The sequence below is a fragment of the Sinohyriopsis cumingii genome, chromosome 15, assembly GCF_028554795.1.
Source record: "Sinohyriopsis cumingii isolate HCF-2022 chromosome 15, ASM2855479v2, whole genome shotgun sequence".
Classification (NCBI taxonomy): Eukaryota; Metazoa; Mollusca; class Bivalvia; order Unionida; family Unionidae; genus Sinohyriopsis; species Sinohyriopsis cumingii.
The window spans coordinates 111,909,862-111,935,482 of NC_142975.1; the positions used below are offsets into that span (position 1 = coordinate 111,909,862).

The 25,621-nt window shown below is 35.0% G+C and overlaps 3 protein-coding genes across 4 annotated transcripts in view; 2 read left to right on the forward strand and 1 right to left on the reverse strand.

Annotated features, from left to right (window-relative positions):
- The first annotated feature begins 2,307 nt into the window (after positions 1-2,307).
- The window catches only part of LOC149782494 (ubiquinone biosynthesis protein COQ9, mitochondrial-like), a 69,291-nt gene continuing 45,977 nt past the window's right edge, over positions 2,308-25,621 (forward strand). Inside the window, exons 1-2 of the mRNA XM_089933917.1 lie at positions 2,308-2,444; positions 23,708-23,804. Of these exons, the coding sequence (XP_089790043.1) occupies positions 2,387-2,444; positions 23,708-23,804 (155 nt within the window). The 5' untranslated portion in view covers positions 2,308-2,386. The remainder of the gene's footprint in view (positions 2,445-23,707; positions 23,805-25,621) is intronic.
- On the forward strand, positions 2,433-21,193 carry LOC149782495 (glomulin-like). Its single transcript, XM_089933913.1, has 2 exons — positions 2,433-2,568; positions 15,287-21,193. Exon 2 carries the CDS (start codon positions 15,464-15,466, stop codon positions 17,309-17,311), a length of 1,848 nt encoding a protein of 615 aa, XP_089790039.1. The 5' UTR covers positions 2,433-2,568; positions 15,287-15,463; the 3' UTR covers positions 17,312-21,193.
- The window catches only part of LOC149782496 (uncharacterized), a 110,333-nt gene continuing 87,189 nt past the window's right edge, over positions 2,478-25,621 (reverse strand). The window contains exons 8-10 of one of the 2 annotated variants that reach the window (XM_089933915.1): positions 11,753-11,908; positions 4,221-4,251; positions 2,478-2,664 (exon numbers count right to left, since the gene is read on the reverse strand). In XM_089933915.1, the coding sequence (XP_089790041.1) occupies positions 11,763-11,908 (146 nt within the window). In that variant the 3' untranslated portion in view covers positions 2,478-2,664; positions 4,221-4,251; positions 11,753-11,762. The remainder of the gene's footprint in view (positions 2,665-4,220; positions 4,252-11,752; positions 11,909-25,621) is intronic. The other variant, XM_089933914.1, reaches the window with a different exon arrangement.

Here is a 25,621-nt window from a genome sequence, read left to right on the forward strand (position 1 = left end):
GATCTGTATCATCATCCTTAAGTATTTCTTCAATAGGTTGAGCTTGAGCTTAAGGTTGAGCTTGAGGTTGAGCTTGAGTTTGAAATGTAGCTATATCAACTGGAAGATTTCGTAAAATCCCTTTTACTTTCTTAGTTCTCAATGAGGTTTTTTCAGCTTGCACTGCGGTTTTTTCAGCCTGCGCTGCGTTTTTTTCTAATACTGGAAGAATACCCTTTTTTCATCCCTCAGGATCTTTAATATTTCCCAATATAACTCTTTCAGTAGTCGTTGTAATGGGTTTAAATAATAATTCAGATGATTCTGCTAAATCTTCCAGTGTTTCCCCTCGTGTTTGTATTTTTCGTCTGACAGAATCTCTTACGGGAAGATATTTCTTTATTGCTTCTAGTCGCTCTCGTGCTAATCTAACAGAATGTGCTTCTCCAACATTCATTATTATTATATTAATAATAATTTTAATTTATAGAAGACGATAAATTTACACGATCCTCGAATAAGATATCGAATCGGACCTCATAAAATATTCTGATAAAATGAATGGCAGCAGGGCGGGTGCGTCTTCGACTTAGTACCAATTAATGCTAATTATTTTTTACAATTCCAGGGTATGACAATTCCAGGGAAACCTATCAGAGGCTGTTCGCCCGCCCTGCTGCTCTGCCTGTCACAGTTAGATGAGCATTGGAGATCAAATGCGTAACTTGGGCTGCAAATGAGTTGCCGACTTGGCTTACGTATTTACGTGTGTCTGATACAGAGGTAAATATCTAAAAATCTAAATGGTTGAGGGGTGATGAAAAAAGTACGCTAATTTGTTATAGTACTAGTGAACTTTATTCATGCATAAGGCACATACTGATTCTTTTAGCTGCCTTGTCAGAGAAAAATATTCAAAATAGCTATTTCTTGTCAAAAATGAATGTAAAATTTAGGGGTTGGTGGCAGTGTTGGTTCAGTATAAAAACCACCAGTTGCATCAGGAATTAACCTGATTACTGCAGTCAAAATCTCACATGTATGCTTTCTTCAAAAATCATGAGTTTGTTTTTATTTGTATCTTCAGTGTATAATTATTCTCATTTTCTGTGATTGGTCATTGTCGGATGAAAATTCACCAGATAAATTGTCCAGTGAGACTTTTCTGGTATAACGGTACCAATTGCTCAAGTCCAGGTGGGCTGCGCTTATGGACTCACGGTACTAATTCCACTCCAATGGTAAACATATGGAAACACTATCATATTCAAAATTCAATAACTTAAAATATATGGGTGCTGATAATGACACCTATAATTTTTTGTGCACATCTAACCTTGGTGCAAGCTTATGTGTGGAGAACACCATATGACCCGCGGCAATTTGTTTACATACATGTGCATGAAACACGTGTTATTGATTCTGCACCAAATGAATCAGGTGCTACTTTCAGTATTGAGTACTCCTGAGTCAAGCCTGTAAAAATGCTAAAGTTGCATCAGTAGAAATTTGTCAATATTTTTTTTACATTACATATAGGATAAGCTCTCAAAAGATATTTTTCCTCAAATTTTAATTTTCATTATTAACCAATTATGGACCACCAAACCTGTAAATACTCTATTATTTCTTCACCCATTTCTAGACTGCTTCACAGTTCTTCCGTATAATTAGTACCGTGTGTCCTTATGGTGTAGGAGCATTGAATTCAAAATTAAAGAGCAACACTAGCTGTGATTGGTGCATTATGTAAGAGTTGTACTTTCTCTTAGGCTTAAAAAAAGTTGAGCCTCTTGGCAACATGTGAGTTTATGTTAATTTCTATTTATGTCATATTTTGTATTTTTTATGATTTTTTTTTTTAAATATGGTACACATGGCTGAAAATGTGCCTGTTGTGACTAGATAACTCTTACCCCTGTCTAGTTCCAGTGGAGTTATCTCTCTTAAATGCAATGGAGTACCTGGTTATGTCATTGTCAAATTGACAATCTAACACTGCTCTCTAGAAAATTGTGTGACATGCACGCTAAAGTAGGATAGAAAATATACTTATTTCCCCCAAACATTAGCATTAAGGTCTACAGAAAAACAATTGGTACCGTGATACCTTTGGACCTACGAGTTTGAAACGTGATTTTAAATCCGCACCAAAGAGTCGGGTGCTAATTTCAGTAATTAATGTTCCAAACTCAAGACTATTAAAGGCCTAAAATTCCAGCAATAAAATGATGTCTCTATTTCTTTCAGTACAACTAGTATAAACTCTCAAAAGATTCTTGTTAATCAAATGTAACTTTTATTATCAACCAATCCCATCCACTAAATATAGTCTATATTAATCAACTTTTTCCAGACTGGCTCGCATTTTTCGATACAGCTTGTATCGTGTATCCTGAACTAGGGAATGGCATCAATCGGTGTGGCTTGCGGCTGTTTTTCAAGAAATTTGTGTACCCTGTATGGTATGTGCATCGTAATAAGTGATTTAATGGAATCGTACTCCGCAGGAATTTTAAAGCCGGTATCAGGTCATGTGACAGATCAAAAAGACCCATTTGCACAATTTTTAGAGCGACTGTTATCACGGTACTTAATGTTGTTATCAGTACATATTAAAATCGTTGTTATTGCTGCATTGTTACAGATTGTGAAGTTTTCTCTTGACTTTCCCACTGTCTATTCCTGTATAAAAAAAAAAAAAAATATGTCAATCCAATCGCGTAAATGTATAGAAAACCCGCTGCTGCTCGAGATTACCATACCAGGGGGAACAACTTAATATAATCGCGGTATTGGCCTAACTTAGTGGGCAGGGTTAGTTTTTATGTACAAATGTAATGCCGCAATCAGCGACCTAGTATATAAAAAATCAAATACTCAGGTGAGGTTAAAAAAAGTTCCATATTTTTGGATACCTATATTAAAACAAAGCATATGAATATTATCCACTTGACTAAAGAAGTCGATGGCAGTTCATAGCAGAAGTTTATGCACCCCAACCCAAAATTTCTTCCGAAGGTCATTTTTGACACCATGTGATGCTCACAGTGCAAACACAAGCGCTTTTCCTACATGACAAATCTGCAAAACTGTGTGTACCAAACAAGCTGATGCAACTGAAAATAGTTGTCATCCAAGCCGTTTTTGAGATATTCTACTTGCCCCAAACCCTAGTCCTACAATGCAAGACATATCACATGTTTTTGTTTTAGTGCTATGTCTTGCTATCCAAATAACGGCATTGTATAGCATGTTCCAATGTCGTTGACATCGGAATGAGTAATCAAAGTTTCAGGAACATCTCACACACTTAGCAGCCTATATCGACACTCTTCCACTAATTTATATGTAATTAATATACTTACTGTGCTGTCTATATCCTGGCGGAATGAAAATATGATACTAGTAAATGGATGCATTTTCACGTTCGGTTGACAGACATTTGAATTTATTGCAATGCAACACTAGTCGAGGTATACCGAAGTAAGTTCAAGTAGGTTCATGTTGCGGATATGTTTCTTGAACAAAATGGATCATTACTTACAGTTCTAATAGGCATAATATATTTTTTATTTGTTTCATTAGAGAATAATATTTCAAATTAACCCGATTTTGGCATTCCCGGCTTTCATTGCCGTCCAGCCAACTGAAATGTAACCCAACGAAACTTGAAAACGGGTCCATTCTTTTGTGAAAATTTGAATTTATTAGAGAAAAAACATCAGAGTAAGTAAAGTCTGACTAAAACATTATGACTTTACTTTGTAGAAAAGTGTCGTTAGTTTAGTTGTCACTTGTATGAAATATTCCTGTAAAATTTGACTTTTGTAACAATGTTAGTCGACATCAAAACACGCTACACAGCGCCGTTAGTTAGGCTGTAAGACCTTGACACCCACAACATAAATATCAGTGTCGAGGTCTTACATGTAGGACTACCCAAAACCTATGTGTTTACCGCAACGGGAGGCTAGCTGACTTGGTATTTCACTATCAACATACTGCAGAATAACTGTGGAAGGTGTACATGCCTGACATCAATTTCAAGAACAACACAAGCCCGAAACACCCAGTTCACAAATTTATCCATATCTTCAAATAGTAAACAATAATAACTGAAAAGGTCACACCATAGCCTTAGTTAAGAAATTTGCTAGGGGCCAATTTATGAAACTGGATCCTGCCACCTTAAGTATGGTAACATGCACATATTAGAATAAACATAAATTTCAACTTACCAATAAGATGAAATGTTGACACTTGCATTTGCTAAATATTTCAAAACAAAAATAGGATGCATTGATTAAATTGAATACACTTTATCAGTTAAACTCCACGATAACAGTAGAGATTTAAAAAAAATATAACTCTGAATTTTAAGTGCAATGTGTGCAAACAAGGGCAAACAAATCTTTATATATAAATGAATCTATTATTATTATTATTATTACATTATTATTATCATTTTATTACTAAAATGTTACAGATTTAAAAAATGTTTAATATTGCTTTCCTATTTATGTAGGATAAGTAGCATCATAAGCAACATTTTGTCAATTTTAGTCCATATTGGCTACCATGGAATGAAATTCCAATCTTAACCTTGTAAGGACATGAACGTTGACATTGGTATAAGATCTATAACCATCAAACATCAGATGATACACTGAATATATTTTATGAACTTGACCAATGCAAGTATAGTAAGTTTGACAAGAGTTTTGCACATGATAATAAATAGAATTCGTGTACAAAAAAGTGATGTTCCTTATTTTTCGATGTAGAGTTACCAAAAATGTTCACATTTTTTAAGTAAGGTGCTCTGACAGATTCTTCCTGGCTACAGATTTACATTTGTAAACATCAGATAGATGGTGCGTGTTCAAACTTATTTGGGAAATCCTGTTTGCCACATTAATACATGACCCACATAAAATTTCTACTCAGAAAGGTTTACGTTTACAAAATAGATAGAAAATTGCATATTGCCATTTTGTTTTTACAAAATTTAATAATTGTTGGTGAGAAAATACAATGATTGATGCATAAGCATGGGCACCCGCAGCACAAGTCAAGGGGGTCACATGACCCCCTAACAAGTTTAATCATGTAAATGAAGCTGAAAATATATCACAAAATTCTATTCAAAACACTTAGTAAATAATAGCTGTAGTTTCAGACTGCTTACTATACTAACTCTCCTGGCCGTGACTGACTGACACCCCCCCCCGCAAAAAAATTCTGCGGGCGCCTATGTGCATAAGCTTTTTTATTGTCATTACAGTATCTATTGGTGTTTATTAACAAATGAACAAAGGACTTCACAGACCATACCTTTAAATATTATCATTAATTGGTTCTCCTTATTAAGTCCGTCACCGTAACAAAACACCACGTGCATTTTAAAATTAGTTCTGAAGACCTTTGATGTTTTCTTATCCAGCAAAAATTACATCTCAGTACATGCTAAAGTGAAGACCACAGACCATTGGTCAACTAGTCTTATTGTTTCATTATAGTCATACAAACAAAATATAATAACCTAGTCATTTTCTATCGTATATATGAAAGTCACGGATTCCGTTAAATCGATTCGTATATATACATATACTTTCTTTTAAGTACTTGTTCTGTTTTGACTTGGATATAGTTAACATTTTATTGCAAATCTATTCCATGATATACCCCACTATTATATTTATTGCAGAGTTAGAATAACAAGTAATGTGTATGATCGCTTCATAACAGCTGCTGTATGGACAATGACTTTAATAACACAGTGACAAATTTTCATTCCCTAAAGGGAGCCTCATTTCCCTACTGGCAGCCTCGCTGATTTGACCTCTTCTGTCGATTCTTGCACTCAGCCTGGTTTCAGCTGGAATAACCCAAAGGCTAAGCTTGTTTAATTACAATGTAAATAACACTGCTTAGCCAAGTGGTTGTTGTGACAATGTACATCATAATTAAAACAAGAATGAATTGTTGATTTAGCGGTGTTTATTGGTAATGGAATATAGTAGGGTAATAATACATGAGGGTTATCACAATCATCAGGTAACAGTGTTTTTTTGTGTGCAAACACTACAAATAAAAACCACCCTGAATAAATAGTCTTGTACACTGACAAAATTTTGATCTCATCTCTCTCTCTCACACACAGACATAAGCGGTCGCAGCCACTCGCATTAACTAAAGCATGATTTCAAGTTCTTTATTTTTTATTGCAATTTGATAATGAGTTTATTGTTATTGTAAAAATACAAGTTGCACTTAATTTCTTGACAGTGTGGTCTCGTATCGTTGCATTCAGTTTACCAATAAATAATACCCATAACTAATACATGTTCAAACCATCTTAATCATTTTGCCAACATTACATAACAGCTGCATATGCTCTAAATGCAGATGAGCTTGTGCGCTTGAGACATAATTATCTCTCTCTCTCTCTCTCTAATAACAGCAAAAACCTTGGAGTACTTTTGTTTTTATTGTAATTAGATTTTTGAGTTGAGAGCAGAATGAGACAGAAAATATACATTTACTTTTTATGTTTGTACCGTTAGGTTGTCGAGTAGCGTGTGTTCCATAGAACTTGTTTAGGTATGATCTCTTTATTTTTCGTACATGGTCAGCACCACCAAGTGATAACTACTTATTTTACATATAATTTTGTGTAAACTGAAATTAATAATTATTTTTTCGTGTACGAAAAATAACATGAAATACGGTATGGAACTATTTATATATCTTAACTGAGCAGTTTGTAATTTTGTCAAGATTTGTCTTTTAGTTTATTTGAACCAACACTCTTCTTTTGTGGGAAGTGCCTTCTCATGTATGATGTATTAATGGAATACATATAACTATAGTAGTTTTCATACTTACAAGCAAATTCTATCCATGTCCTATTTATGCATACATTTAAGGTTTATTTAAGATAAGTAGGATATGGCAGTGACTGGTATTAACAATGAAGGAATGGGAGAAATAATATTTACAGAAGTATATGTGGCAAAACAGAAGAAGAAAAGCAGTAAAATATAGACAAGCAAATAAGTCATTTTATAACATGTATTTCAGGATCGTTTTGGAATTTTATATGCTATAAACAATCCAGTGGTCCCCATCTTATATGGTCACCCCTTATGCACTGGAAAAGTAATAAGAAAGGTGACCTTTCAAAAGGGGACTATATTTCTGAGAAGCATATCTATGTGTATGTAGTATGAAGCTGTATGTAAGTTCAAAGCATTTAATATCATCATTTAAAAGTAACATTAATTATTAAAATTGTCTTCAGAATAGATTTATTTCTGGTGTTATTAAGTTATTGATTCTTGAGAGTGAAATGCAAGTGGAATATTGTTGGCATGTTCCTGGCAGAACAATTCAGAATCATCATTTAAATCATGGTACAAACATCACTTGGCATTTGGAATCATTCTTTTTCCATTAAATCCATTTTCCCACTGTTGCAACCACTGCAGAATATTCTCCTTATCTTTTACGATGTTTTTCTAAATAGTCTTTCCAACACCAAATTTGTCTGAAAGAACTCTTCCAACTTTGTTAAGTTAAATAAGTACTTTTTCATAGGAAGTAATAATTTTCTGTTTACGTGATGACGTATTAAAGTTTTTTAAAAATTTATTCCTGTGTTGCCAGCTGTACGGTACTGCAATTTAATGATATAGACAAAACTTTTGTAAAGTAGACAAAATGGATTGTTTATAAAGGAGGTGATACTGTCACATGATTTTTCAGTTTTCATTGGGTACCCTATTTTGTTCAATGTTAATTTCTCTTTGTCATGTATCCACAAAAGCTGTACTTGGCCTATAACCATGACAATTTGTGATCATCAAGGAGAAGAACTCAACAGCTGTGTGAAGCCCCAAACTCTATCACACTTTCAATATGGAACGATGGCCATCGGGTTACATGCATGCATGTAATATGACTGACAGTAGTCGGGCGAGGTTGACTGGAAGAAGAGTGATGTTTGCCACATGCATTGTATGCAAAAGCCCAATGTGTATGAAAATTGTAACATTCATTGTGTCTTGCTTAGTCCTCATCCAACAAGTTATTTTGGTGCAATAGCTCAATAGAATCTCAATGCCATGATCTAGCTCATGAAATGCAATATCAAATGGCCTCATATAAATAAATTTCCCACAAATTATATTGGCCCTAGATATTTCATTAGCAGATTTTTAAGTTAATAATTTAAAACTTTTCATTTATTACATACAGTATGTGATATTTGACTATACCACACTTATTCCCTGTTAAACCTAATTCCATTACCAATGGCCCTTAACATACCCACTCTTATGACAGCAACAGGAAACATCTGGGGCTTGGCAATCTAATTAATCAAGACCTGTATTGAATGTGTATGTGCATAGATATATATATATCTTTCACAAGTATGAAGTTAAAAATGATTTTGCAAACTTCAGGAACATTTTAATTTATGTATTGTTTAATTGTTGTTATTGGATTGATCTAGATTTTTTTAAGGAGAAAATTTAAGGGCAGGTAGCGTATTTTTTGTTTTTGCACAATGCCGATACATGCACATTATCCCAATGCTAAAGAACCACCAGGTAAGAAATACATATATATATATATATATATATATATATATGTATATGTATATATATATATATATATATATATATATATCAGGGCTCGAATTTAACACAAATTTCTTTGTAGCCAGAAGGACTAGTATATTGAGAAATTTACTAGTCCTGCCAAATCTTTACTAGTCCTGTTCACAAAACAATGTCACACAGCTTTCATGTACATTTACCGATTCAATTTTAAAGTTCAAACAACCCGCAACAAAACTAGATGTTTTCTGTGTGTTTGGTTTTGTGAATTGCGTACACCAGTTATACCACATAACGTTCCTTTCCTTATTATAATTCAACCATTAGCTGTCTTTTGTCCATTTCTTCTGAAACTTTCCATTATACTTTTCCCTATCATTAGAATTATTCCTCATCATTCTCATTCAACTTTTGCTTTTTTGTTGGTGGCTGAACACCTTCTATCAAATGTTAACATTTTGCCTATCTTATTAGGAGGGAATTGTGCCTTGTTTTGAAATACGAATTGTTATAGTTTAGCTGACGTGAATTATTTAAAGCAAGAAAAGGAATGGCACTATGTTCTTTATATAAGAAAGTCAGAGCAAGAAACACATTTCAAAACACGTGTCTTTGCCCCATCCCACAATTAAATGGCATCTCCCTAACAAAGACCTAACTTCAGCAAATGTTCTGCATGATCAAAGCAGTGGCTATTGTAAACACTGTTATAAAATATTAGCATCAGAGGATAGTGTTTGTTTCAGCTTGGAAAAGGTGTGTTCCCATCAAACGAAGCCATCTGACACTTGGCGCATTGTATTTAACGGCTCCAATTACGGTATCTTAAATCGTAAGTTTGGTAATTGTTCCTAATTAATCGAACCTCAGTGTATTGTTGAAATTAATAATAAGGCGGAAAATTTTCAGATCTTAGATGCCCATGCTCAGAGATTTTAATTCCCAACAAAATGTACGGCATTCTGCTTGGATATCTCCACGTGTATTCAGTTATTTGTTCATTCTTGTATAAAAACTATTCTTATCATTATATAAAAAGTAGTTGTATGGAAAGGATGTGTCAATAACGTAGTCATAATAGATTGATCTAATTCTTATAATTATTTCGATGGAAATGTAAAATATGTAGTTTCCTGTTTGTGACTGTTGAAGTGTTTGGGTAGCGAGCAAAAAAAAAAAAAGAACCATAAACAAAAAAACATGCAAACTAATTTCTTTGAATAGTTTTTACCGTGTTCTTTTGTGTGGTATACTGCTTTGTAGTTTGTTACTGTGGTCGTGTGAATAAAGTGTGATACCACATCATTTTTTTCATTTAATTCATTATCAGATTAATTAGGATCAATTACCAAACTTCCGTTGTTAATGACGGGACCATAATTTGTGCAGTTAAGTGAAATGCACACAATCGGATAGATTCTTGTTATAGAAATGCACCTTTCCAAGGCAGAAATTGACTTCATCCTCTCATGCTAATATTTTATGACTGTGTTTAACAAATATAGTCCATGCAGCGAAATCAGCCCACTACACTACTAAGATCATGGAAAGTTCCAGCTGCAAAGAGCTCTTCAAGATTACTAACAAGCTAATGTCAAGGAACAAATGTACACCACTTCCATCTACATTCACTCCAGTTGACCTTCTGGAAATGTTTGCAAATTTCTTCCGTGACAAAGTACAAACCATTAGAGATATGCTTGACACCACAATTTTAATTGACTCATCGTCACCATACAGTTGAGATACAGAATTTTAGCAGTAACCGTTAGAGCATTTGAACTTGTCTCTGTGGATTTTGTACGTACAATCGTGATGAAGAGTGCACCAGTCATGTGAACTTGATCCAATTCCATCATCATTGCTGCTTGAGTGCTTAGATCCAGTATTGCCTTCACTAACTGATGTTATTAATACCTCTCTCTCATCCAGGGAATTCCCATCATTTTTGAAAACTGCCATTGTAAAGCCTCTGCTGAAGAAACCAACACTCGCCCTTGCCACAGCACTGAAACTACTCTTCTAAAAGTAGTTAATGACATTCTCTCTGCTTTGGATAGCGGAAAGATTACAGTCCTCACCCTCCTTGATTTGTCTGCAGCATTTGGCACAATAGACCATGATATATTACTTCACTATCTCCAGCATGTATTTGGCATTCATGATACAGCCTTACTGTGGTTCAAGTCCTACTTGGTCAACAGAACACAAATTGTATCTCCAGCCCAGTTAATGTATGTTGTGGTGTTCCACAGGGGTCTGTTCTTGGATCTGTTCTCTTCATTCTGTACACTCAGTCGCTCTCAAATGTCATAGATCATCATCTAGTGTCTCACCAATTGTATGCTGATGACACCCAAACATACAAATCTAGCCACCCAACTAAAGTTGATGCTACATCCAGGGTGTAGAGAGGTGCATTTCTGATGTGAAATCATGGATGACATGTAACAAGCTGCAGATGAATGATGATAAAACTGAGGCCATTCTGATCACAACACAAAGACTTTCTCATTCGCATCCTTTACCTCAAACAATAAATATCAGCAACACCAACATTAAATTCATACAATCAGTATGAAATCTAGGTGCTACTCTGGACAGTACTCTCACATTGCACCAACATGTCATGAACATATGCAAGGCTGCATATCTTGAGCTGAGATGCATCAGCTCAATTCACAAATATCGTAATCATCTCATTATATGTTTTTTATCTTATAGGTGTTGTCTAATGTTGTAAAGTGCTTAGAGCTTCTAAAGATTAGGCGCTATACAAAGACCTCATTATTATTATTATTATTTACAATGGCCACTGCTTTGATTCTACAGAAAATCTGCTAAGTCAAGTGTTTTTTAGGAATAGCATAAACAAATGCAGACTATTGATAACCGAAACTTACCAGCCCTTCGGACTATTAACATTATGAAAGTTACTAGTCCGACAGAGGAAATCTGCTAGCCTCAGGCTAGCAGACTATCACTAATTTTGAGCCATATATATATATATATATATATATATATATATATATATATATATATATATATATATATATATTTGGATATATTTGAAGTCCAAATCAGGAACTTCCTCCTTAGGGTGAAGTCATACCAAAGACTTATAATAATGAAATAATAGTACTTACAGATACATCACTAGGCACTCTGCATTATGAGGTTAGTGTTAGGACTGGTCAGCCTGGTGTCGGGATAATGTGACCGAGTGGGACATGCTACATGTCTGCAGTATGATGCCCCGGTGCTAGACATCACTATAAACTGCAGACATTGTAGTGATATGACTGAAAAATTGTAAAGCTATGTTAAAAATCCAAATCACATACACATAAAATGTCCAGCTAGTTGACAGCATTAAATAGAACTGTTTTTCAATTGCATTTCTAGAAAAGTTGACAAGTAAATGTCCTGCAGAACAATTCTAGTTTATAATGACTCTAATAGTGATTTTAAATAATATTGACCATATTATGAAATGGAGTTAGTATCAAAACCTCACAAAACATTTAAAAGTCAGTTTTTAAATGAAATTATAAATATTGGTAACCAAAATTAAATTAAATCAATTTTATTTATATATTTATTTACCAGATAAATATATATTTGCAATTTTTTAAATTTCATTCATTTTAAAAATATGCTTAGCATCAATTTTTGTTTCTTTCGTGTTTAAATTTTTTAAAATCTTGACCCTCATTAAAATATTTAGTGAAGTGAATTTTTTTGATTTACATTAATATATAGTGAATTTATTTGATTTACATTAATATATAGTGAATTTATTTGATTTACATTAATATATAGTGAATTTATTTGATTTACATTAATATATAGTGAATTTATTTGATTTACATTAATGTATAGTGAATTTATTTGATTTACATTAATGTATATTGAATTTATTTGATTTACATTAATGTATAGTGAATTTATTTGATTGACAATAATATATAGTGAATTTATTTGATTTACATGAATATATAGTGATAAAGTGTGAAACTTGGTAGCATCATTTGTTACTCTTTTCAAAAGAAGAAACATACATAGACCTTAGTGACTATATTGAGGCATTCCTTTTTTGCTAATAAATATAAGGTATGTCTTGTAAACATACCAGTATAAATGAATCTCAGGCACATCTTGTAAACATGCCAGTGTAACTGAAAATCTCTGGCGTATCTGGTAAACCAACCACTATAACCGAATTTCGAGCATGTCTTGTAGACATTCCAATATGACTGAATTTCAGGTACGTCTTGTAAACATGCCAGTATATGGAATCTCGGGAAAAACTGAATCTGTTATATCTCGTAAACATGCCAGTATAAATGAAACTTGGGCATGTCTTGTAAAAATGCCAGTATAAATGAATCTCTGTCATTTTTTGTACTTGCACTAGTATAATTGACTCTCTGTATGTCTTGTAAACATACCGATATAAATGAATCTGACATGTCTTTTAAACATACCAGTATAACTGAATCTTTGGCATGTCTTGTAAACATGCCAATATAACTGAGTGTCGGGCATGTCTTGTAAACATACCAGTATAACTGAATTTCCAATGTCTGCTATATTATAAGGTAGTAAGTACATACATGTATATTCATATTGTTTTCATAACTGAAAAGTCCAAAGAATCTTTACAGTATTTTCCAGATGCAAAATATATCCATTGAATGAGTGGTATCTTGACTTGGATGTCTGAAAAAATTTGAACACTAGCAAATGTCCTTTTCTTGCAACTTTTCCCTGAATCAGAAGCCTATGACACAAAGTTTGATTGGTGTTCAACAATACATGTTCACAGTGACATGAAAAAAACTTTAAGAGATGAGGCAGATGTTTTATTTATCAAACCTGTGCTGTGACCCTCTAATAATAAGTAGTCTAAAAGAGGTCCAGTTTCTTTGTGTCATAATAAAATGAGTGCAGATTGAATATTATGTCTACCAAAGGGGTGCCTTCAGGTTGAACATTATGTCTACCAAGGGGGTGCCTTCAGATTGAATATTATGTCTACCAAAGGGGTGCCATCAGATTGAATATTATGTCTACCAAGGGGGGTGCCTTTACCAAAGGGGGGTGCCTTCAGATTGAATATTATATCTATCAAGGGGGTGTCTTTAGATTATGTCTTCCAAAGGTGTGCCTTCAGATTGAATATTATGTCTACCAAGGGGGTGCCTTTAGATTGAATATTATGTATACCAAGGGGGGTGTCTTCAAATTGAATATTATGTCTACCAAGGGGGTGCCTTCAGATTGAATATTATGTCTACCAAGGGGGTGTCTTCAGATTGAATATTATGTCTACGGGGGGGGGGGGGGCCTAACTGTCTAATTTAGTCTTTGTATACACCCTGACTGTGTCATTTTACCAAGTGATTTCATGTATGTAGATTTATGTCATTGCACAAGCATTAAAGACTGGAGTCCATACAGACATTTCACTATAGCATTCATAGTTTATTATATTGCCATGCAGCTTATTCAGTGCCATTCTTTTCAACAGGTGTGTTGTTTGTCATGGTCCATGGAATCAACAGTTGTGTTGTTTGCCTTGGTCCATGGAAGCCAAATAATCTATAATTGCAAACCAAGTAAACATTTTAAGTGACAGTAATCCACATACCTCTTTTGATATTGATAATATTTTTACAAATTGTATTTACTATCTAATTTTCAGTACAATATCTGATAATCTTGTACATGATGCTAATTTTCATGCAATCATTGCTTCCTGACATGCTTGAAGCCCATATATAGAGGACATGATTGAAAATAGATGATTCGATATGGAGTTTAAAAGCTGTTTTGAAGATTCTTGCTTATCATGTTAAGTGAGGAATTAATCTTATCACATATACTTGATGTATAAACAAGTATATATGATATCATGAACTCTACAGCGAATGATAGATGACAGTGTGTTAGTTTGGTAAAACAATTCCTGTCACGTTGAATCAGCTGTTGAGTGGGATGGATGATGAAGTACGTTTATTTTGTATAAGCACTTGACTAGCATGATCACATCATACTCCAGGAAGTGAATGTTCACTTAAGTATTACACTAAAGGAAGACTTAAATATTACTTGAACAAACTCAAATCAATAATGCTTGGTTTTTATTAAAAAAGGTATGCTTTTTGATGAAATTGTAAAAGTATGCAGAAAAAGTAAAAATTTGCATCCATTCACAAGATATAAGCACTAGAACAACAATTTGTATGAAGTGAGAACTGGTCTCATGCAGCCTGTCTATGTAAACATATTTGTTGGACCATTTCTAAGCTAATGAACTGTATTGGAAATTGAATTTTGACGGCAAGGTTTATGTCATGGGCTTGGCAAAGATCAAAAGTAATGCTTTGTATATAAGAGAAGCAGTTTGCTGGCAACAAAATAAACATTTTAAAAAATGATCAAATAATTCATTTATCAGTTTCGAATATAAAATCATTGTCATATTTTTGTGTACATGTTTATGTATATAGATTAAGATATTACTTAAGATGGATAGTTTTTTTTATACATATTCCTTTATATCCTTCAAAGCATTTTTATTGATCATCTATAAATCCGGAATTGTAATCACATTTACAAACATTTTCCATCACAAAGTTTGATCTGTTGCCAGTAAGCCGTTTTCTCTTTTGCAGATTGGGCTGTAGATGAGCAGAAATAATTGCTTTTGAGCCAGCACAGAATGATCAGATCATGATTGGCAGTTTCCAGAAGAACTTAGATCCTGTTTCTTGAAAAACATTGCAACACATTCAGAGTGCCTATTTATGGAAATAATCGGTTATCAGTTTCAAATATAATTTGACAACAATATGGGGGATTCAGCTGTAATTCTGGCACAGATTCGAGCAGCCATTGATTGCAAAGACTCAAAAGGCTTACAAAATACAATCATTGTGGAAAGGTTCGCAGATATTGACTCTTATTGGGAACTTGTGTCCATGCTTGGAAGATGTATTACATTGGAGCATTTAAAAACCAGCTCAGAATTCTTTGCCACAAGTAGAGATTGTTTGATGTACCTCATAGCTAATGGAAATGCCAAAGAACTTTTGTTGGCTTTGTTGGAACAAATTGATGAGACTACTGAAGATGTGAAATTTAAAGTTTACATGCAGCTTCTTCAGACTGCTTTGCTGAAATTGTCTGTCAGACGATTGTATTCACTTGAGCTGGTTCTTTTAAGCCTGTCAGATCACATTCTTCACCTACCATGTCTTGATGATGGCTCAAAAATTGGGGAAGAAAAAGTGGAAATGGAAGATGAAGAAAAGGACGACAGGAAGACTATATCTCCAGAAGAAATTAGAATTTCAGACCTTATAAAGGCATATCTTGAATTTCTTCATCCATTTGTATATGAAGTTTCTATTGCACACAGACATGCATACAAAGGAGATAATCTTCTGGGACAGATAACTCTGTTAGTTACACATTTAATCTGTGTTGTAGGTCAGCCTTTAATACAATTTGATCTGTCTAATTGTCGGAGTGAAAAATTTTGTATATGTACAAGTAGATCATGTGCTCAAGCAATTGTACAGGATATTACAGCACTGAGACCAAATATTCAGTCACTCTTAGAGGATTTGATTCATTTCAACACTTCCTTGGAAAGAAAGCAACAAATTAGACAGGCTTCAAGACAAGGAAATACCATTAAAAATGATGATAGTGATGATAATGGTGATATTGAAAATGAAGAGGAGATAATTCCTGTGCTGGCGTTGTCCAATCTTTCATACCTACTCCATGTAGAAAAGCTTGGAATGGCATCATTTCCATGTGTTTACACTGATACGTACTTGCTGCAGTTTAATTTGTCATTTGTGTCATGCCTACTGTTAAACAAAAATCTGCATGTCATTCAAAAAGGAGTTAGCCTATTGCAAGTCAGAGTTATCAAAGTTTTACCAGGGATACTTGACCATTATGAGCTTGAATTTCCTGACTGGTTTATTGTTCTTGATGCTTTAACTCAAGTGATGACTGGTTGTGCATCTAAAGCAATTCGACAAGCTTGTGTCAGACTTTTGCCTCCATTCATTGACATCTTCACCTCCAAGGGAAGATACAAGATATTTGAGAAAATATTCAAGACTTATTGTCATTCTGGTGTGATTGGATATGGGATACAGTTATTCAAAAATCAAATCGAAAAAGAGTTGAGAAGTTCCAGTCCCAATGATCAGTTTCTAGGTTCTTCAATGTACAAAATTTTGAGTGAGGTTGCCAGTCTGCCAGATGGAGCAAAAACACGGTTATTGGATCATTCTGATCAGCTGATTTCTGTCCTTAACCTTGTTCGCTATTTACTTCTGTGTGATCCTCCATCCCAAAACATTACAGGTATTTGGAGTAGGTATGGAGAACTTGAACAAGCTTTTCTATACCCTCTAAGGCAGTGTTTGGATGTGACAAAGGGAACTTTCCATATGGAACTTAAGGATGTCCAACATGGTCAAACCCAGAAAATATCAGAGGTTGAATTTGGCATCAGTGTTGGGGGTCAGATGTTGCCTGGAATGACAAAGGAGGAGAAGATGAATATGTTGAATTTGGCTTTGAGAACATTTGACATAATGGAATCAGTTCTTTGCAGGGTTTTTGAAATTGCTGATCAGCAGAGAAAGGCAATAAAAAATGTCATTAACACATAGCATGTTTAATCCTTGAAATACATGAATTCTCAATGACTGATTTAATTTGATGTTTCCAGTTATTACTTCCAGTTCATGTTTGACTGCAGGAACTTTTTTAAATTACTGTATTTATCGATTTAAAGCAATAAAATGAGGTTTACTGCCTCGTGCTCAGTGTCCAAACCTTTCCTGTTCTGGCCACTCTATAAAGTTTTTTCCATTTTAGTGAATAGGGCAAATTTCAGATCAGATCTCTTGTTACTTTCACAGTTGTGATCAAGGAGTTCTCTAAAAGGTTTAGCACTTGCCAAAACTCTTACAGATAGTGAAAGGGGTGGTCTGCTGCCCCCCCCCCCATTTTGACCCGTGTTGTCTGCTTCTGTCTATAAGCAAACAAATCAGGACTTTTTTCTGCAGTCCCCATGCAGCCCCTCCCCCAACCCCACTCTTTCCTGTTTGCAGACATGTCATATTCAGGGTTAGGCACTCACCTGGAGCTGAAGCGACTGATTCTTCAAGGTTTGTGGTCCTGGGAAGAAGCTAACCTTGACATGAACAAGTTGGAAATGATAGCCTTGTTCTTAGGCCTTTAGGGGTGCATCCATCAAATAACTGGTTGCTGAGTGATGGTCTTGGATGACAACACATGAGTGGTAACATACCTCAAGAGACAAGGAGGCACACATGTAACTTTTCTGTGCAGAGGTTTGGAACCTTCACTGGGCAGTTTGTCACATTTCCAGCAGGAAGAATATTTTGGCAGAAAATCTGTCTAGGAAATGGAAAGGGGTCCTCATGGAATTTTAGCCAACTCCCTGTTCCAACTTTGGGGAACTCCTTTGGTGGACTTGTTTGCCACTAAGCTAAACAACAAGCTCCCCTATTATGTTTCTCCAATTCTCAACTCAACCAGAGGGCCTTGGCAGTGGACTCTTTTAGCCTGAAGTGAGATTGTCTGTTTGCATATACCTCTCACCTTTCAGGAAGATGCCACAGGTCCTACACAAAGTCAGGCACTCCACTGCTCAGATCATTTTGATTGTGTTTCTGTGGCCTCAGATATTGTAGCTCAGTGATCTTCTTGAACTGCCATTGGACTATCCAAGGACCTTACCTCAGAAGAGGGACCTCCTGTCACAGCACAGAAAATCTCCTACACAACAACCCAAAGATTGTCCACCTTCACACTTGACTTATCTCAAACGATCTCTCAGCAATGTCACGTTTTCAATCAAAATTACCATTCCAGGAGAAGATGAACATCTAGGGTGTATGATACAAAATGGAGAATCTTTTTATGATTGTTATAGAATAAAATATGTCAATCCTTACTGTCTCTCAGTGAGCACAGTAGCTGATATTCTTCACTCCCTTTTGAAAAGAAACAATGCTCAGTTTCTACTATTAAGGGCTATCAGGCATCCATTCCCAACACTAACATTTTCAGAATACCTGGCTATCGGGACAGATTCTCACTTAGCAGACCTGATCATTATTTTGAACTGCAAAGGCAGTGTCTTGCAGTGTCACTCTAATGCCTGTAATCTTTCTTGTGTCTTGTGGCCACATAATAAAATCCCTCTATGAATGTTTGGTGAAGCTTCTCTGAGAACCTTACGCTCAAGATGGTTTTCTTGCTCGCCGTAATGCAGTAGCAAGCTTCTTTCCCTATCATTAGAGGTTTCAGGCAAGGCTTTATTATGTTCAGTCAGTTTCTTTCCATTGCTAACCAGTTTTTGTAGAAAAACACCAGCTTCCATCGGTTACTCCCCAGTCTCAGCCATATCTGTGCTGGGGATGATATGGGTAGACTTTGATGTCCAATTAAGGTTCTACCTTTTTCTTTGCAGCCTCTAAACGGAGAACGAACTCTAGGAAGTGTCTGTTCCTCCCCATTAAGGTGCAGCTGATATTTCAGCCTTAATAATTTCTAGGTGGATTACATTAACTATCAAGAGAACTTTGTCCCTTACCAATAGGGACCTTTCTTTCATGGAAATCGAAGTCCATGAGGTTCAAACCATTTTTGTCTCATGGGCCTATCCAGCTCATTCATCTTTGGAAGATGTGATGTAAGCTACATTTTGGCAGCCTTGCACTACTCTTTCCTCTTTTTACTTTCGTGTGTTAGCCCAAGAAAAGCAAGAAATTTCCTCACTGGGCCCATTCTTTGCTTCTAAACCATGCAGATTCCATCCTGCATTAGTTTTTTCTCTTCAGTAATAGTGAGTATTCCTTATTTGTTTTTATTCACTAGTTGGGGGATCATCAGCCTTCCACCAGACTGATTAATTCAGCTATGCATTAGCAACAGGTATGTTATAACTGATATTAAAATATTGTTTGGGCTGATGGGTTAAACTTCACTCCTCCGTCCAAACACTAATGTCCCACTAAATAGACTGCGCCCATGAAAAGAATTAAAGAGTAGCAATATGTATGGGCAATATGTGTGAGGTTCCCCATGAGGGTAATCCAGTGTTCTGGATTCTTCTGGTTCACCCTGCTGGAAGGACAAATTGTTCATCATACAGCTGGGGTATTTTCCTCCTGGAAAAGTACCAACTATGCAGTACATTGTAGCAACAGGTTATTAGTTTACACCCCACCCACCCCAACTAACCACTCCGGTGGCCTAGTGGTTAGAGTGTCCACCTCAGATGTGGGAGGTCGTGGGTTCGATCCCCGGCTGAGTCATACCAAAGACTTACAAAAATGGTACTAACAGCTGCCTCACTTGGCACTCAGCATCAAGAGGTTATTGTTAGGACTGGTCAGCCTGGTGTCAGGATAGTGTGACTGGGTGGAAAATCATGCTACATGTCTGCAACATGATTCCCCAATGCTAGACATCGCTATAAACTGCCACATTGCAGACAGCATAGTGATATGACTGAAAAAATGTTAAAGCTACATTAAAAATCCAAATCACACACAATCCCAACTATAGGTATAGTCTACACACATATGAAAATTGACTGTTACATAGTCTCTTATAACATGAAAATAGATATTTAATTTGATCATACATGATAAAAAGGACCAATGAATAATTACAGAATACCATAAAAATTGCATATCTCACAAGTATGTGAACACACATAAATTTGATGGGTTTGTTGTAATGTTGTCTCCTGACACTGCAACATTGTACCATGTAAACATTAGCAGACCAATGTATAGTTCTGAATGATGGGGAATTACATTCAGGGTATGTTTCTTAACTTGACAGTAAAGGTCAGTGATGTCTGAGTTATCATCAGTATCTGTTAACACAATTACTTATGCAGCATACCTCTTTTGGTATTGTAAATACACCATAAAAGCCCAGTGCAAGCATGGTTATTCAAGGGAAATTGCTAATGGTGTCAGATTTTCTTGATTTTGATCATTGGGTCAGATGGACAGAGTTTAAACATTGGTGTACTATAACTCTCAGTTAACTTCCAAACTCGAGTATAAAGTGTCCACATAACTGGTGAGTGTGGATGTTAAATATTTGTTTTTAAAATTATAATTATTTGTTGTTTTGTGTTGGCTGATTATGTCCAAGGTGATAATATAACACTTATGCTATTGCATTAGGACCTCACATTTAATCTTTTTCTTTTGCAAGGGCTGTCATGTATCAGCCAAGTACACGAAATGAAAACAAGTTAAAATGTAAAGTATTGCATGGTACCAGCCATTTAGTAAATATTGTGTGCTCCTGATAGAAGCATGGCTACATGATATTTACTTGTCATATATTAGAAAATTGGATCTGACAGATGCTAGTGTTTTAGTGTTATACATGTTAAACATGTCAATTAAAGAAGTATTTCTTCTATCAGTACTTGTCAAGCTAACTTGGTATGAAAGATTTTATGTTTGTGCATTCTAAATAAAGCGTAAAATATGTACTATACTTCAAATTGTTTTTTTTATAGTTCACTTAGTCTGCCTCCACCCCCTTGCTCATGATCATTCCAAAGTTAAATTTCAGCACTTACCTTTACATTGCTTTTCTCCCTTCATTTCACAATAAGAGAAAATGAATTATCTTCTAATCTGTAAGATCTATGCCTTTTTCTGTCACTTCCAGGCTATCACAAACACAGTAGGTAGTGTGCTAATATATTCACTCATAAAAAATATGAAGTGATATCACTGCACATAAAAAGGACTATAAATAATGCTGTGGATGTCCTGGACTTCCTGATTTAGGAAATTAATGGAACACTTCCTGATTTAGGAAATTAATGGAACACCAGTCTGTCTTCCATTTGCTAATATCTACTTTGTTTTTAAAACCTGACACAATTAATATCAATCAAATTTCTAAATATATCCATACATAAAAAAGACAGGCAAGTTTGTACTTTTGCATCCAAAATATCTACTGTAGCTAACAATAATAAAGTTATAAATAATTTAAAAGCAGAATAGTTTGTTAGAAAAAGCTTGGCAAATGATGACTAAAATTTACAGAACGCTTTGTCATGTAAATGACTATAGATACAGATATTGTAGCTCTGCCATAGAAAAAAGGCAGCCATAACTAAAACTAAAGAGAACTCTAAACCACATTTTCATGACATGATCTGCCATTAATTGCTGAAGACTGTTTACAAATGATTTTTGTTGTCTGTTTGATACGGTTTCTGCCACTTAAGGAAAATAGAAGATAAATGAAGTCCTTGCAAATGAGAAATCCTGATGATTACTAGTGATCAATGGCTTAAAGATTATTGTCAAAGTGTATTGGTAGCAATATTATATATTCTAGTGAAAGTAATGGAATCAACTCTAGGTTTTGAGTAGAGGAATCCCATGAATTTATTAATCTTGATTGATCAGATTGATAACAAAGAGTTCCAGTATTTCTTATCCTTATGATTACCAAATAATACTCGCTTGCCACATACATGTAGTTGGTACACTTGACATACAGTGTGTGAATTTTCCTTTTCCAACCGTTTGGGATTTTTGAAAACTATCTGTATCAGTATTTTGGTGTACATTTTTCAAACTGATTGCCCAATGGACATTGGAGGGAAAAGTATTGTCTGTCGAAAAATAGTCAATTTAGCCCACAGGAGCACGTTACAAAAAAAAATTAAGGGAAAATTTCAATGTATAGAGGGCCACCCCCAGGCAAAACCTGTAACTGTCATGCCACCCATATGACAAGCATGGTTTAAATGTTAACCCATGGGAGCAAATAACCTCACCTCTGTTCTAAGAAGAATTTCTGCACCAAGTAATCAACCCATCACATGAATATTCAACAACTGAAATGCTACTTTTTCTGCTGTACACAATACAGCATTAATAGTAGTGAAATTGACACACTTTAAGTGGAAACAATGTAAACATTTGCATCAAAATCACTGTATGTGGTGTCTACCTGAGTGAACTATGTGACATCACACAGGAATTACCAGTAGTGAAAATAATGTCTGTGATAAATGTTCTGTTCATTTTGAAGGACAGTTGCTCTTTGAATTATAAGTTGTAATCTACTTTTAAATATTACTGGTTTTAGAGCTGAACATTATTAATTCAACTAGCATCTGGGACATTGTTTTTACATGTGACAGTGGAAATGTGCAGAGTCTGAGCCAGAATAAACAAATTTATTTCTTCTTTCTCTATGAACTTTCCATTAATTAAAAACTGTGACAACATAATCTTGCCAAGGCTTGCAAAAGCTGAAAATTACTTGCTTAATAAATTCAGTATTAAATCATTACCCATTAGAGTTCCCTATTTAGAAGTTGTGTCAAACTGCAACCAGCACAGACCCTGATCTGTGTTGTGCCTGCAGTTCAGGACTTTACTGTTTGTTATAATGTTTAGTCCTTAGAGACTGCATTGAGACAAATCTGCTGGTGCATTATATGAGGGCAGATCTGGTCTATGTATTTTCCAACTGGACTTGCCTTTATGTGTGTTTGTGTGCGTGTGTGTGTGTGTATATATATATATATATATATATATTCATTCCCCCAGAATTAATAAAAATTAAATTCAGATTGTATTATCTTAACATGTGTTAAATGGATGCCACTTGCCTACCTATGTTTCAGTATTATGATGTCAAGCCTTGTTTGTTTTTACGTCTTCAGGTTTGGTTTTATGGTGTCACTGCATCCATAGGTAATAGCCACATCCCTATATACAAACTGTGTGAAACATATCTTGGAATGAAAAATAAATTTCATTAGATTCAAACCTGTGTATGCTAGAAAGACCATCTAAAAGTGGTTCTAATGCACAGGTGGTTTGTGATTTAAATATAAATTGGACCTATACAATTTTAACCTTTATACTGTACATACAGAGCACATTACAGATGCAGTTTGTCACTGTTGCAGTTTTAATGACTATTTATCACTTTGAATTATTTATTTTTTTCCATCTGTTTTTCAGTTTCTGGAAGGTTGGTGAGATCACTGATTGGAGTCAGACACCTCACACAGGAGGCTAGAAGGAGTGTCCCAGTCAAAGAGACACCTAAAGATACAAGGTCAGTTCAAGGTTGATTGATCCCTTATCTGAAGACACAATGTAGAGAAGATATTTATTTCTCAATCATAAATTAATTTTTGTTAAAAGAAGTAACAGGACACTCTTAAGATACCTTTTTCCGATATTTGCATAATGGATATATATATATATATATATATATATATATATCTATATATATATATATATATATATATATATATATATATATATATATATATATATATATATATATAAATCATATTTTCCAGTGTGAAACATGAGTGGATGATATCTGTATCTTTCAGCAAATTCAAGCACAGCACACAAAGTGGCAAACACTTGATAATCACATTATTCTTAAACAGTAATCAAGATAAACGTTAATATTCATCAGTGGTATTGCATAGCTGCCAACCCTCACGAATTTGGTGTGAATTTCACGACTTTTTCAGCGATTCACGGATTCACGCCGCAAGTCAAAAATTCACGAATTCTCCAATCCTCAATTATTTTAAATCTTTAATAAAATAACCGATTTCCCGTTAAGCGCTAGTCGTGATATTCGCAGTTGCCGAAACGGTCCGGTACTGCTGGTCGCGATATTAGTAGATCTACAGCCGATTAGTACAGCTGGCCCGGTAGCATGCATTTTAGCCTATTTTAATCTTTATGTATAAGAGTAGTTTTACAAATGCGTTGGGCCTAACCGGAATTTTGCTCCGCGCATGCGTCACCAACACTGATTTGAGTTACGGTTCAGCATCTCATGTACGATTTAGAAAATGTCTTCACCACCAAGAAAAAAGAAATGTATTACTCAAAAAGTGAAGTTTAATTTGGAATATATCAAAAATTGGCCGTGCATTCTGCCATTAAACATTGATATTCATCATGCTTTTTGCACTCGGTGTGCCATCGCAGAGACGATGTGAGGAAGTATGTCGGTTGCAAAAAACACGAAGAAGTTGGGAAAATTAAAAATTCGCAGGTTTCAGCTCTGGAATATTTTAAACAATTGGCGGAAGAAATGCAGGCTACCAACGCAGAAGCATTATTTGTGAGTTTTCTTGTCGAACACAATCTACCTTTATCAGCTGGAGACCATGCTAAACATTTGTTCTGACAAATGTTGCCGGACTCGAAAATCGATTCCAAATTTTCCTGTGGAAGGACCAAAAGTGATGCAGCTCATCTGCATTCCTCACAGCAAAAGTGACAGCGAAAGAGTATTTTCTCTAGTGAGGAAAAATAAGACTTTAGGGCCTCCTTATCTGCAGAAAATTTGTCAGTAATTTTAGTCGCCAAGATCAACCAGCCGGCAAGAAGTCTGAACTGTTTAGAAAACAAATTCACGATCAAGCAGTTGAGGCAGTTCAAGTCTGCCACAGTGTCATGTCTTGATAAATAAATCTTTCTACATATATGTAGTGTTTTAGTTTTATATTGATATAGTGTAGTATTGACGGTCAGAGTGGATGGGATTATGGACGTTTCGGCCCAGGACATTTCGCCCCACTTCAATGGACATTTCGCCCCATTTCAATGGACATTTCGCCCCACATGGTATACGGACGTTTCGGCCCAGGACATTTCGCTCCCCATCAATGGAAATATCGGATATTATAGAAATTCACAAGCATTACACCATTGTCTTCATTTTACTTTAAGGGCCTACTGTTGAGATTTAATTTCATGCCCCATAATCCCATCACTCTCATTCATTTCAATTACATTCAGCGTGCCGTTATATCAGACAATATTTTCCTTTTTCTTTTTCATTTATGTAATAAGACTGATCAGAAAATTAATATATCGTTTACAGTGATCATTTTCTAT